Source organism: Planococcus citri, chromosome 2 (assembly GCF_950023065.1).
Source record: "Planococcus citri chromosome 2, ihPlaCitr1.1, whole genome shotgun sequence".
In the NCBI taxonomy this organism is placed as follows: domain Eukaryota; kingdom Metazoa; phylum Arthropoda; class Insecta; order Hemiptera; family Pseudococcidae; genus Planococcus; species Planococcus citri.
This window is the reverse complement of record NC_088678.1, coordinates 61,437,146-61,451,152: the sequence shown is the minus strand read 5'-3', so window position 1 is coordinate 61,451,152 and position 14,007 is coordinate 61,437,146. Positions and strand designations below refer to the sequence as shown.

The 14,007-nt window shown below is 34.5% G+C and overlaps 1 protein-coding gene across 3 annotated transcripts in view; it reads right to left on the bottom strand.

The window, feature by feature from the left end:
• Positions 1-14,007, bottom strand: part of exp (expansion) — a 297,616-nt gene that overhangs the window by 56,028 nt on the left and 227,581 nt on the right. For all 3 annotated transcript variants that reach the window (XM_065351980.1, XM_065351981.1, XM_065351979.1), the window contains exon 3: positions 9,954-10,111. In XM_065351980.1, coding sequence (XP_065208052.1) covers positions 9,954-10,111 — 158 coding nt within the window. The remainder of the gene's footprint in view (positions 1-9,953; positions 10,112-14,007) is intronic.

Here is a 14,007-nt window from a genome sequence, read left to right as displayed (position 1 = left end):
ATAAAAGCTCAAGAATTTTAATTGAAAATATGAGAAATTATTTTTTTCTTGTGAGCTCTCAAAATTGTCAGAATATAGGAATAAAATGCTGTGTTTTTAGGACATTATTTTTATTTACCTACCCACTTATTTTTTCTGCAGTTCCTAAAAACTATTGAGGAAAAACAAAATCAAAACAAATTTCAAGTCATTAAATTTTATGGCAAATTTTGTGGCAAATTTTCATCAATTTTACTTTTTGTTTCCACTTACATCTTCAAATTTGGCTTTGGAAATCCACCAGTCCACCACACTCGTTTTGAGGAATTGTCAATTACCAAAGTAAAAAATGACTGAAATCCTATATTTTTTTTCATTTTTTAAAAAAAATATCACAATTTAATTTTTTAGTCCAACTTCTCGTATAAAAATTATTGAAAATCCGTTGAACTTCTTCCGAACTTTAAAGGGCTGGACTCGAATTTTTCATCCCATATTCATCTCCAAAAAATTCGTCCATTTACAGCAAAACCCTTCAATTCTTCATTCTCTTTCTCAGAAATTTACTCTTCAGCTCCCATCCAGCATCTCCCCCACCAGAAAAATCCTCCCACCGTAATCTAATTTTCCTCAACAATTTCTTCATCCTCATCAGCATTCACCAGTTCATCACACACATCATGATGACCCAAGAAGTGCCCTACAATGTTGAGTTATTAAAAAAAATATAGCACACCTTGCTGCGAACCTAACTCTTCGAAATTCTTATCCCACATTCTTATACTCTGGATCTTAGGCACATTTCGATCACACGTCACCGAGACCTACTCTTACATAATGGATTTTTTGAATATCGGGTCAGTCGGGCGTGTTTATTTTGAATGATCGCATCGATCAATACACATTTACCTATGAGCTCGCACAAGAATGAATGATCATCTAATATATGTATGAATAAGAGAATTTAAATTACAAATACAAGTACATTCACAGTATAAATACCAATATGTGCACATTGCAATGTGAGTGTGTGACAGAGAAAGAGAGAGAGAACGAGATACAGCACGATAAAGTGATAGAGACCAATAATTAGAATCGACGATGAGGAGGGTGTCTACTGTATGGCACAGACCTTAGAGCCTCTAAAGTATAACGTTTGTATAGACAGACACATACACACACATACGTAAAATAGGTCGCAAATATAATGAAGTTGCACACAGGAAGATTATACGTTCGACTAGATAATACATCCGATAATATGTATCTAAGATGCAAATTCACCTTTTTATTTAACACACGTAGCATATTACAAGCGAGCTCTCTCGATCGTAAGTATATTTTGTAATATAAAATATACGACGACGTGTAATGTTACGAAATTTCAAAAAAGGAAATTCCATTATCGACTTCGCCTCCTCCGCACTATTGGCAACATATTGACCTTTTGGAGGTTGATGAACAGAAGGAAGCCGGGGGTAAGAGGACGCACACAGGACGAGCACCAGGATATTGTAAATTCAACGCAGACCAGCGATCGTGCTATGGAAGTTTTTTTCCAGCTTGAGCGAGTTGCATTCCTTCGAGTATACGTAGAAATTAGTTTGTTTCTGCATTACCACGCGCGTTCAAGTTTAAACCCTCCTCAGCTTCGCCTCATCTATGCCATTCGAATACAAATAACGTACTTTTTTTCGCTTTAAAAATAATTATCGCAGACTGGCTATAAGATAAAGATAGCAATGAAGTATTTATACTCGCTCTTCGAGTCTATTTATATCGATAATTTTGCAAAACAGGAATGCGATCGATGAGCTGTTTTTTTTTTCTTCGTACGTCTTCTTTGTGCAAGAAGATCTGTATAAAACTATACGAACCTGCGTATAGAGCATCGATCCTCGATGGTCATCGTCGTCTCTAAACGAAAGCGAGAACGTGTTTGTGACCGATTGAACTGGTCAAGAATATCAATCGACGATGGAAGATGGTCTGAGAAGAGTCGCAGGTCTCGCAGGATACGCTCAAGGAAAACTTCCGATACGCAACGACGCGTGTTCGTAGCGGTGGAACAGCGAAGCTAGATCCTTATCGGGAGTATTTCCAATTCCAATAGGTATAGTTTGAATGATAAGTAAGCCACTAGAGTCATTACGATGATAAATATGTATATAAATGCCCTCATATTATGTCTCAGCAAGGTGACCATAGCTCAGGATGAGAGAGAAAAAGGATCTCTCAAGCTCGAGTGACCTCTTCCTCCGCCCCCTACACCACCTTTTGGAAAGCTCCATGCCCCAAACTACTACGTATCAGGTTTGAATCAATTATCTCTGCAAAATTTGATCCAAGTAAACGATGCAATATTCTGTTGTTCATTTCTCCATCTCCTCATCACATCACCGTTGATCTAATACGTTCACGATAATGTAATTTAAACGTCATAAACACCGCATATCTTCCTACTCCAGCGCTCTAATAGTCGTATCGTATTGTTTTACATAATCGAATCGTTACAATATTACAGCTAGCGTTGCCTCAGCTGCTGCAGCTGACGCCACCTATTAATTATTTATGAGATTTATTTCGTTTATAATTGAAGGCCGCCTGGTACTGTGCCATTATACCTAATCTATAGATACGTGAAAATTTTTGGCATGTAAATTTTTCTCTTTTACTCTCATACCACGGTCATGTTGATGTAATTTTTTTTTTCAATCAATTTTTCATTTTTTTTTAGGTTTTAGGACAACCGTTAATGCAGAGTTCTCCTAAAATGGAAGGTTGGTAGGTTGCAATGCTTGAAGAACGGTTTCATGAGCAGTATAACGATTGAACGGATTGTGTGGTGCGAACTGGTTCAGCGTTTGAGTAGTTATTATGCAAAAATGTTAAGAGCCCAAAAATGTAAACAGGAAGTATTTAAGCAGTAAGATTAATAGAATTTCAAAAAAAAAAAAAAAAAAAAAAAAAAAAACGGACGAAAAATGCAAATGCAAATTCCTAACTTACTGATTCATTTGTTTTGAAATTTACGTTCATTAAAGCTTTAAAAATAAAAGATGAATGAACCAATACTTTTTTAAATCAATTTTTACCATTATTAAGATGTTTTAAAATATGAAGTATGTATCTTTGTCCTTCTTGCACAATCTTTCGATTATTTATATTTTAACTGAATTTACAGGTCAAGGCTGAAAATGCAGCTTACTGAATTTTAATCAGAGATTCATGACAGAATTTTTTGCAATAATCATGAGAAAATTGAATCAGTTTTTTGGTTATTAAAAATACACTACTGAGCATCCTGCGAAGAAGATGGATAATTTTTTTGGGGGGGGGGGCTCGGAAGGAATTTATTTCTAATTTAAACGAGACCACGATTTTTTGAGAAAGTACATATGGTCTAAAACTTCCATAACCAAAATTTTACCTCTCCAAATTTGTTTTTGAATTCTTCACAAAGTTTTGAAAACTCAAAATTGATCATTTCTGGCAATTTATGCTCCTTTTTTTCCTTTTTTAAAAAATGATTATTTCAGGAAAAATTATGAAAATGAGTACTAAAATAATTAATATCGACTCTCCCGAACCTAATTTCAGCATTCATGAGCATTTTGGAGCCTCCAGCGCAATTTTCAATTTCTCCAGCTCAGTTATAAAAATACACACTGGAAGTGTTCCACCTGAAAATCAACCAGTTTGGATAAACTTGGTAAATTAGGTAAAGAAGAAGCCACAACTCGATTTTTGGCAGTCCAAATTGAATTTTTACATGTCTCTGGAGAAATTCAAGAATTTCGAAGAAATCATAAAATGTAGCCGGATGCCCTAATACGACACGTAATGATAAAATTCGGATCCGGAGAGTTATTTCAGTCAGAATACAGTCATTTGTATCAATTTCAAAAATTTCCCTATTACGAACAGAAAATTCTGATTTTTTGCTTGATTCTGGAGATAGATGTCCTCTTAGAAATCAGCTCAAATGTACGTAAGCTCGTTAAACAGGTCGAAAATAAGTCACAACTCAGTTTTTAGCAACCGAAATTAATTTCTGCACTTTTTGGAAATATTCAAAAATTATGGAGAAATTGGATACCGTTTTTGGAGGTTCCAGAACGGCCAGAATGGTAACATTTTTTTGGGGGAGGGGGAGGGAACTGACACTTATTTCAGGACTAATTTTCATTATTTTTACTAATTTTTTTTCCAAAAAATAACATAAAATTCCAAAAATGGTCAATTTTGGACGTTCTATGCAATTTTTTTCTAAATTATTTTCAAATTTACCTACTGAAATTTGAACAATTTTTTGCGATTTTCTGTATCTTTTTAGTCATTTCTTTAGTTTTTGTCTTACTTTTTGGAAAAATTTGATAATATAATTTTGATCTTATTCGTATTTTTTGACACTTTTTTTGCAATTTTGTGCATTGAAATTTTCTTGAATTTTATAAATTTTTAGCCAGGTATTTTTCAGTATTTTAAACTGTTTTTATGATACTTTTTCAAATTTTTAGGCATTTTCATGTTTAAATTTTACACATTTTTTAATAATTTTCTACAATTAAGTATTATGGCGATTTTTCCAAGTTTTCTTTAAATTTTATTTTGATGATATTTGATCCATTTTTTCGTAATTTTTGACAATTATCTTCTATATTTTATGCAGTTCTTGCAGATTTTTCTTTTGTGAAGTTTTGTTAATTTTTTATCATTTTGGACCTTTTTTTACAATACATATTTACAAATTTTTATAACTATACAATATTTTTTTCCTGTTTTCATCAATTTTATAACAAGTTTTAGTGACAGAAAAAAAAATTCAAGAACATTGGAAAAAGTTAGGTCCTCTATAAACTTTATATAAATATTCAAAAATTTTGGCACATAGACATTACAAAAAAAAAACATCATTGACACGTTAACGTCCCAAAAAAAAGTTTGGTAATTTTCAGTCAGAATGTAGCTGTCTTTTATTTCAATGCCATTGTAACAAATCAGATGATTCCTTGGTTCGTTATGCAATTCTGCATCAATTTTCTGAACTTTGTACAAATTTGTGATTTTTGATTCTTTATGCAATTTTGCATCATATTTCTGTTTTTCCAAGAGTTGACTTTAGCATGTCATCCAGAAGCTCGTTTTTATGTATATTTTTATAGCATACAACTTCGGAGTCATTTCACTTGGACTAACCTTATGTAACAATATTCCTGAATGACAAAATGCACCCCAGACCCTGCCTCATTTTCATCGAGACGAATGATTACATCATTATTATTATCTCACTTAAAATGCTCGATAAATTTCCAAGACAATACGAAGATTTATTTTAATCAGGGTTATAATCATAATAAAACTTGGCATTTTGATTCATCAGCTGACCATTCCATGTTAACTTGATGGTAATAGATTGTAAATCTATTTAAAGTACCCGCCGGACGGTTTACTACACGCACACGACATCAATTAGAATTTCAAACAATTGCCAACTACGTACGATCATGTTGAATTGTACCTACTCGTATATGTAACAGAAACAGCTATATAGTCGATTTGTTGGTCTACGAGTACGAACGACGAGTAACCTTTTAAACGTCGTAAATGATGAAGCTATAGGTAAATATGTATTACGAGAACATCGAGTCGTCGTCGTATGCAGAGTGCCATAAGTGCAGATAACAATCCGTGTGCAATACAATAAACACACCAACAGTCGTGATTGAATTATTATCCAGCGACGAGCACAGGACGAACGACGATGCCAATTATGAAAATGTATTGCTCGCTCGTGAAAAGGTGCTAAATTGACGCCATAAAAGCCTTATAAACTGGAATTAAGTATATGTTCGCCGGATTGGATTGGAAGTGGAAAATCTGCATGTGCACTTCTGCAGTACCTACGAGTATTTGATGAAGGATGAGGATATGCAAAGTGCACAATGCACATGGTTAAACAATCGACCGACCGTGGTCATAAGGCACGTTTTTCTTGTTCTTTAAAATGATGCTGCGTAGCTGCGTATACGGTGCAGTGTTGTTATTTAATCTGCACAAATCACATAATCGAGCGTGTTAGCTAATTGTACAATATTTACAATTGAGCGAATACATTTGTATACGAGTAGATATTCGATTGCCTGTGTGAATATACGAGGTACTTTGTTCATCAGCATATCACAAATTTGTCTCGAATAGCGAAGGCGAAACCGCGCGGCGCGAATTTTTTTAATCATTTTTTTCTCACCTGAGGGAGGCTTTTATTAACAAGCAAACATCCGTGTACTACGATACGTTACATGTGTGTTTCTGTTTCGATTAATTGAATTATAAATACGAATTGCTCGTTAAGAATGCCCTCGAGTGTGATGTAAAAGCCGTGTAGCGGAATCTTGAGAGTATTACGAAGTACGAGTATACGAACCCTCATCTACTCGTAGTAGTGCTGGTTTACGATGAGATCGAGTCGTTCTCGTCCTGACGTATGCCATTTTGATAGCTTAATAAGATGTATCTTCGTGCCTGAGGCTGTCGTTGCGATTATTTGTTTTATTAAGGTGGAGTGTGTGTTGGAAATTTGGAATGGATGGATATAGGTGGGTTACTTTTTACGTGGGCGTTGTTATGATGAAATGAAACGCTGAATTTTGAAGTGAAAATTTGATTAGACGAAGATGAAACGGTGTTGATTTCGTAATTCCTTCAAGTGTAGCTTTTCGTTGTAATGCATTTTCAATTCTGTCTTAATTTTTGGAGAAAAACACCACAAAAAAAGCTATCCTGGTGAGTGGGTTTCAACATTCAAAACGAGACTTATATTTGAAAATTTTCTTCTCAAAAGATCTCTAATGTTGTGCTCATTGCTATGATATTCTAATAGACAATTTTTCCAGTACTTTCGTAATTTTTTAAAAGACGCTAGACAGCTACATTCTGACTAAAAATTACCAAACTTTTTTTTTGGAACGTTAACGTGCCAATGATTTTTTTTTGGAATGTCTATGTGCCAAAAATTGTTAGATATTTATGTAAGGTTTATAAAAACAACTTTTCATTGAAATTCGGTGAGAAAATACAAATAAAATTATTTCCCCTTTGAAAACATGAAAAAATTTGGATTTCCAACTCAACTGGAACGGAGTAAATTGATCAAATTGATCAAATTGATCTGAATTTATGTTGAAAAATTTGAACTTTGAAATAAATAATTTTCAAAACTAATCGTCTTTAAATTGAGATTTTTTTTATTTTTAAAATTAATTCAGCTGTAAGTGGCAAAACCATATAGTCGGGAAGCCCGCTCAAGGATCTGTTGCACCCCCCTCCCCCTCCCGGTCGATCCTTCGGGACAACTTTTTTCTTAAAGGGGTAGTCCTAAGGAACATTTCTAGCCCTTGTACTAAAAAAAAAAAGTGGTTCTACTTACAAAATGGCGGCCATTTTGATTGGCAGGTCAGTCGAAATCGCAGATTTTGCGTTCCAACATAGAACTTGCACAACATTTTTCAAACCGTACAAAAGTAGATCGAAAGATCAGGCAAAGATTCATCACCTGTCAAAATTTCAAGTGCTAAAGTGCGTTTTTTGATTTTTGGTGAATTTTTGAAAATCAAATTCAGGCCAAAAATGAGGGAAAAAATCAAAATTTTATCAAATTGACCAAGAAAGCTGAAATTTGGGATATACCCTATTTTCAACATGTAAAATTGATTGGAAACTGTTTCAAACCGTTTTGAGCAGTCCTGCATGGAGCCTCCAGCAGATATTTGGAACTCGAAATTCCCACAAAATTTTATCAAATGAAGTTTGATACCTAGCGGAAATTTACTCTGCAAACTAATTTCAATACGCTACGAAGTCAACTTCAGGGAGATTTCAAGTCATTTTGGAGCCTCCAGCAATTTTTTGAAAATTAATTCAGATTTTTGAAACTTAAATTTCCCCAAAAATTTCATCAAACGGAGATAAAAAGTCGAAATTCATTCTGCAAACTAATTTCAATACGCTACGAAGTCGCCTTCAGGTGGGTTCAAGTCATTTTGGAGCCTTCAGCGACTTTTTGAAGATTACTGGAACCTGTAGTAGATTTTTGAAACTTGAAATTCCCGCAACATTTTACCAAATGGAGTTGGCAAGCTGAAATTTACTTCGCAAACTAATGTATGAAGTCGACTACATGGTGGTTTCAAATGGTTTTGAAGCTTCCAGCTACTTTTTGGAGATTTCAATTTTCCAAAAACCGTCATACAAACTTTCAAAAAGTCGCTGGAGTCTCCAAAACTACTTGAAATCCATCAGCAGTCGACTTCGTGGCGAACTGAAATTAGTTTTCAGAATGAATTACGACTTTCTATCTCCATTTGATTAAATTTTTGAAGAAGTTTCAAGTTTCAAAAATCTACTGGAGGCTCCAGTAATTTTCAAAAAAATTGCTGGAGGCTCCAAAACGACTTGAAATCTCCCTGCAGTTGATTTCGTAGCGTATTGATATTAGTTTTCAGAGTAAATTTCGGCTATCCAACTCCATTTCATGAAATTTTGTGAGAATTTCGAGTTCCAAATATCTGCTGGAGGCTCCAGAACTGCTCAAAACGGTTTGAAACAGTTTCCAATCGATTTGACATGTCGAAAATAGGGTATAACCCAAATTTCAGCTTTCTTGGTCAATTTGATAAAATTTTGATTTTTTCCCTCATTTTTGACCTTTTGATTTTTAAAAATTCACCAAAAATCAAAAAACGCACTTTAGCACTTGAAATTTTGACAGGTGATGAATCTTTGCCTGATCTTTCGATCTACTTTTGTACGGATTGAAAAATTTTGTGCAAGTTCTATGTTGGAACGCAAAATCTGCGATTTCGACTGACCTGCCAGTCAAAATGACCGCTATTTTGTAAGTAGAGCCACTTTTTTTTTAATACAAGGGCTAGAAATGTTCCTTTTAGGACTCCCAATAAGGAATTTCAAAAACTGCTCTCTATGCTATGATTCTTCATTTGTTTTTCAAAAACTTTAGATAACCCTGTTTTTCAAAAACCATTACCAAATATGAATGCAGAATTTGAAAAATTAGTACCTTAAGAGTGTAATCTCATTCATCAACATTTTTTTTTTAGAACTGCCCAAATTACTCTCAAAACTACCAACCCAAATAAAGCAAAACTGTCTCATCAAAATATTCCCTTCGAGTTTATATTTTCAGTCATCTTTGGAGCAATTCCAATGCGCCGAAGAAATGGCACAACTTTTGCTGAAGGTCCCAGTTTAGCTTGAAAATGGTGCCAATGATTGATAAGAACGAGGAAGGAAGTGGATGACGTTTTCAGAGTGTAATTACAAATACATTTCCAGATTTTTATATCAGGATTTACAATTGTTAGAAAAAATTGATGACGTGCTCGAGGGCTATTTTTGATATTTTCAAAAATTGGCTAAAAATTCAAAAAAATATAATTTGGCAGCTCAAAATTTTGTTGGTGATATTCTTGGCGAATTCATGATTTTGTGTCATGATCGAATCTCAAATAATTTCACATCATTGGAGGGTCTCCTATCTCATCCCTGTTAATCGAATTTTTCCAATTCAAATTATTCCAATCAATGAAGACTTATAACGAGAGCAGTGAGCACAGACCCTGGATATTGAGTATATTATTACATACATTCTAACAACTACAAAATAATTCCACACATCACACACTACACTCAGAAAGAACCTATCGTTACGCAACCATATTAATCCATACTCTTCAACCATCCCAAATACCTCACATTCGTCATGGCACAAAGCTCTCACTCACTATCAGTTCTGCGATCATCTTAGAAATCACCCATCATCATACACACAATCGAGCTATTATCCGCGTAATAATTACACTACCTACATCAAATCGCCAAGCACAATGTACAATGTACCTAATACGTGTGTATAAGATTCGCTATTTATAAGTAGGTATACACAATTTACTTACCTAACGCCATCGAATCCATCATCGGATCCATTGATAGTGAGTACTGGTGCTCTGGCGTATGCTTTGGCAACTCTTCTATTCCTCTCCAAGACGATAACTTTGGCCCAGATTTCGTCATCGATTTGCGTCCATTTATCTAGCACTTCTTGTATATGATCCTGTGTAAGTAAGCAGACATAGACAAAAATGAAAAATATTACAGGATAAGAATCAAGTTAACAACAACAACAACAAAAAAGCAAGCAACACTATAGTAAGTAAGTATACGTTTGAATTAATCTCGGTTTAATGTTAGGTAGGTACACCTCGACACTATGTAATACCTAATTACCGAATCGTTCGTCATTAAATTACCATTAATGGGATTTTAGTTGTGTATAAGCGGTCGGTCGTCGTCATCGCTCGTGTAACAAAAGATCGCACCATTATTACGATTGCATCATAAGTACACTGAGAGAAAGAGATACAGAAACTGATGCACTGTACACCTACAATACACATGCACAGAGGTACCTCTACCTCTATATCTGGTAATATTTCGTTTTCATTTAGCTTCATCATGAGCCATCATCAGGCACGCAGGAAACACATCGTCGTCGCATACAGTATTCAATTTGAGCGAAGAAAAACATACTACGAGACTAAATAGAAAGTCATCTAGATTTCAATACACTCAGCTTCAAAAGAAAACGACGACGACAACTGTTTAATATCGAATTAATTATAAACCATACTACATAACCCATATTCATCTTACCCCCACTCCTCCCAAATCATTAATCTTTTCACACGTAGCAATATATTTAATTGGAAATCAATTTAGATCCATTGTTTGCCATATCTCTCTGTATAAAAAGGCAGCGGCAAAATGGAGATAAAGTTCCACTCAGGGGGGCAATATTACGTGCGAGGGTGTGAGGAGGAATCATATAAACACTGTTTGGTAAAACAACCACGTCTGCTTATTGTTCGACTAGATGTGTGGTGCTGCGAACTTTACAATGCCAACGACCAGACAAATAATATCGATAATGTGAAATAGATAACTATTAACAGCTCTATACTCTTTTTAAGTGCTCGTATTTCTCGCACAGCAATAAAGAGCATGAGCTGTTTAATTTGCATAAAATAGAAGCTCGATGCTCTGGATCTCTCGCTCACTCTCTGCTTCCTCTTCATTTACTGGACTGGACCTGATCACCTCCACATATACGTAGCTGATACTTAATGGTCATGTACTCTGTACACAGAGAGGGTGTAGTTGGCTGAATAAATACACCAGCGAAGACATTATCGATATTGTAACACAGCATTCATCTGGTCTGCGGTACCGAATCGAATTTTCCTCTTCATGAATGCACTTCTGTGTTTATGTACGAGTGTATTTTGCTCGTTACACTATATACGACATTACACAAGTCACTCTATAAACTTATCTATTTATGCAGAATTACCTATACCTATATACCTTTCAATACGTTACATCGTATAATTTTCAAGCTTACGTATTTACCACCGCGTACAATATAACACCTCAATTTATTACGTACACCTTTCAATGGAGAGAAATATGCTCTATTTGATTAGGTACACATAATATTATATTACAAGAGAGACAGAGACGGAGAGAAAATCAGCATTTGCCAACTTCTGTGTTTCTTATTACCTACACTAACACAACATCATCGTATAAAATATCCCACAGACAGTTGTACGAGTAGGTACTCGATGTACCTCTGTACCTATAACATAGCGTAGGAGGCGATCAAAGTCCTCCACATGAGATCACACAGTTCCATAAACCTACCTACAATAGCATCTATGCTGCAGCTAAATATCCAGGGTTAGCTTGGGTAATTTTTAATTACATACGTACGAGTAAAGAGTAAAGAGCTATTCGCATATACAATGTCATACGCCTTTAGCTTCGAAAAAAATATAAAAATAACACTACCTATTCATTTAGAAAAACAATAACTATCAAAGAGGAACCGGTAATAAAATGCAGTGAATTGTATGTTTTGCCCATAACATTATATACTTACTTTAGTGTAGGTACATTTTATGTTTATTGTTATCTTCTGAATGTACGAAAATGAGAAATGAAGAAAAAACTTATCGATAATTTGGATATTATACGTGATAGGTTGTTGGTAGATGTATGAATATAATATCTTCCTTATATAGACGAGATGATCGACGAATAGTTCGGAAACAATAAATAAGATCCTTGGAAAGAGTAATTTTGCTGTGCTAGTGCCATGGATGATCGTGGAGATTTGTAAGTATGTATAGGAGGAGTTCTTTGTACAGGTAGTGAAAAGTAATGGTTTAGCTACCTATATAACAGGCGAGAAAATTGGACATTTTTCAAAACCAAGTCATCGTCATTGATTTTTTTATGCCTAAATTGGCGTCTTATAGCTTCGAGCTGGCTCTTTGAAGTGCCTAGTTTCGATTTGTACAAAAATTGTATTTTTCGAAAGATCGCGTTAGAATGAAAATATTTAGTAAGCCAGGATGATTTTTTGATTTTTGGTGAATTTTTGAATGTTTAAATCTCTATTTTTTTTTTATTTTTTTTTTTCATTAAATATGAATACTAATTACCTATAGTAAATGTTTAAAAATTGCAGTAGAATTGGTGAATATTTTGTCCTTGAATACTTCAATATCGATCCCCTGCAACAAAGTCTCATCATCTGCAGCCAATTCGCAGGCTTTGGAAGGTTTTAATTTTTTCACCATTTTCGAATTGGAAATTCATTTGAGCAGCTGAAAATTTGAGTCCTATCTTTGTACTTTTTAGGTTCCCATCCTGAAAATTCACTCTTCCCAGAATCACCCAGCCCAAATTCTTAAACGTATGTACCTCCAAATTCTCTCTCTGAGCTTCCCAATGCTCCCAAAAATGTGATAGAATTTACAATTACGATTTTGGGAGCTCATATCAAAAACTCATGACAGAAATTGTGAATTAGCACCTCAAAACACCCAATTAAACCATAGACTGGCAATTTTCTCATTTCTTTTTAAAATGTGAAAAGCTTATTTTAACAAAGGAAATACCTACACGCACACCAACCTGAACTGTAAATTTTGAACCGAACCAAAATGAATCCATAGAGAACTCCAAAACACACCACAGGTCAAAATTTCAGGTCCTGAAATTCAATTTTCGATTTTTGACCAATTTTCAAAAATTCAAATTTGGCTCAAAAATGACAGAAAATCAAAATTTTGCTAAATTACTCAATAATAACTGAAAAAGTCTCGAAATTCATCCTATTTTCGACCTCTGCAGTATGATGAGAGATGGTTCCGAACTGTTCTGGAACTTCCAGTGGATTTTCGGATTCCCCAACTTTTGAAAAAACTATAAGTAGGATGAAAATGAAATTTAGTGCATATAAACTCGGATTGCCATATTTTTGTGACCCATTCGATCGATTTAGGACATATTTTCAAAATATTCTTGGTTCAAATCAAAAATTTTCACCAGGTAAATTTTAGAGAAAAAAAAAAAATAAAAATCCGCTAGAGGCTTTAGAAGAGTTCAAAACCATCACCAATTGACTGAGGAGGTCGAAAATAAGACAAAGACCAAATTTCAGATTCTTTTCTTCAAGTGTTCAGTGTTCACAAACAAATTATCTATTTTTTTGGTTTTTTTTTTCAAAATTAATCACAGGAGAAAATTTAGGAGTTGAACTGGCACAAAAAAATTTCGAAAATATGAGCCTCAATCGACAACAAGGTGTTTAATAAAACAGACTTTAGTAGGATTTTGGCAGGACATTTTTCAACATTTTCACCAGTTCTACATTGAAGAGGAGGGGGGAAGGGAGGATCAACATTTTACACTTCGAGTTTTCGGTTCTCTGATGTCCCTGAGCAGTCCAAGATTTTTTGTGGCGGGAGGGGGGAGGAGCGGTGTGTCAAAAATACCTTTACCACTTCAATTTTTCATGGGCGAAATATTCTGCAAACATTTCACGATTTTTTTTCGGAAAAAGAGGAAAGAGATCAAAATTTTATATGGGATTTTCTTCAC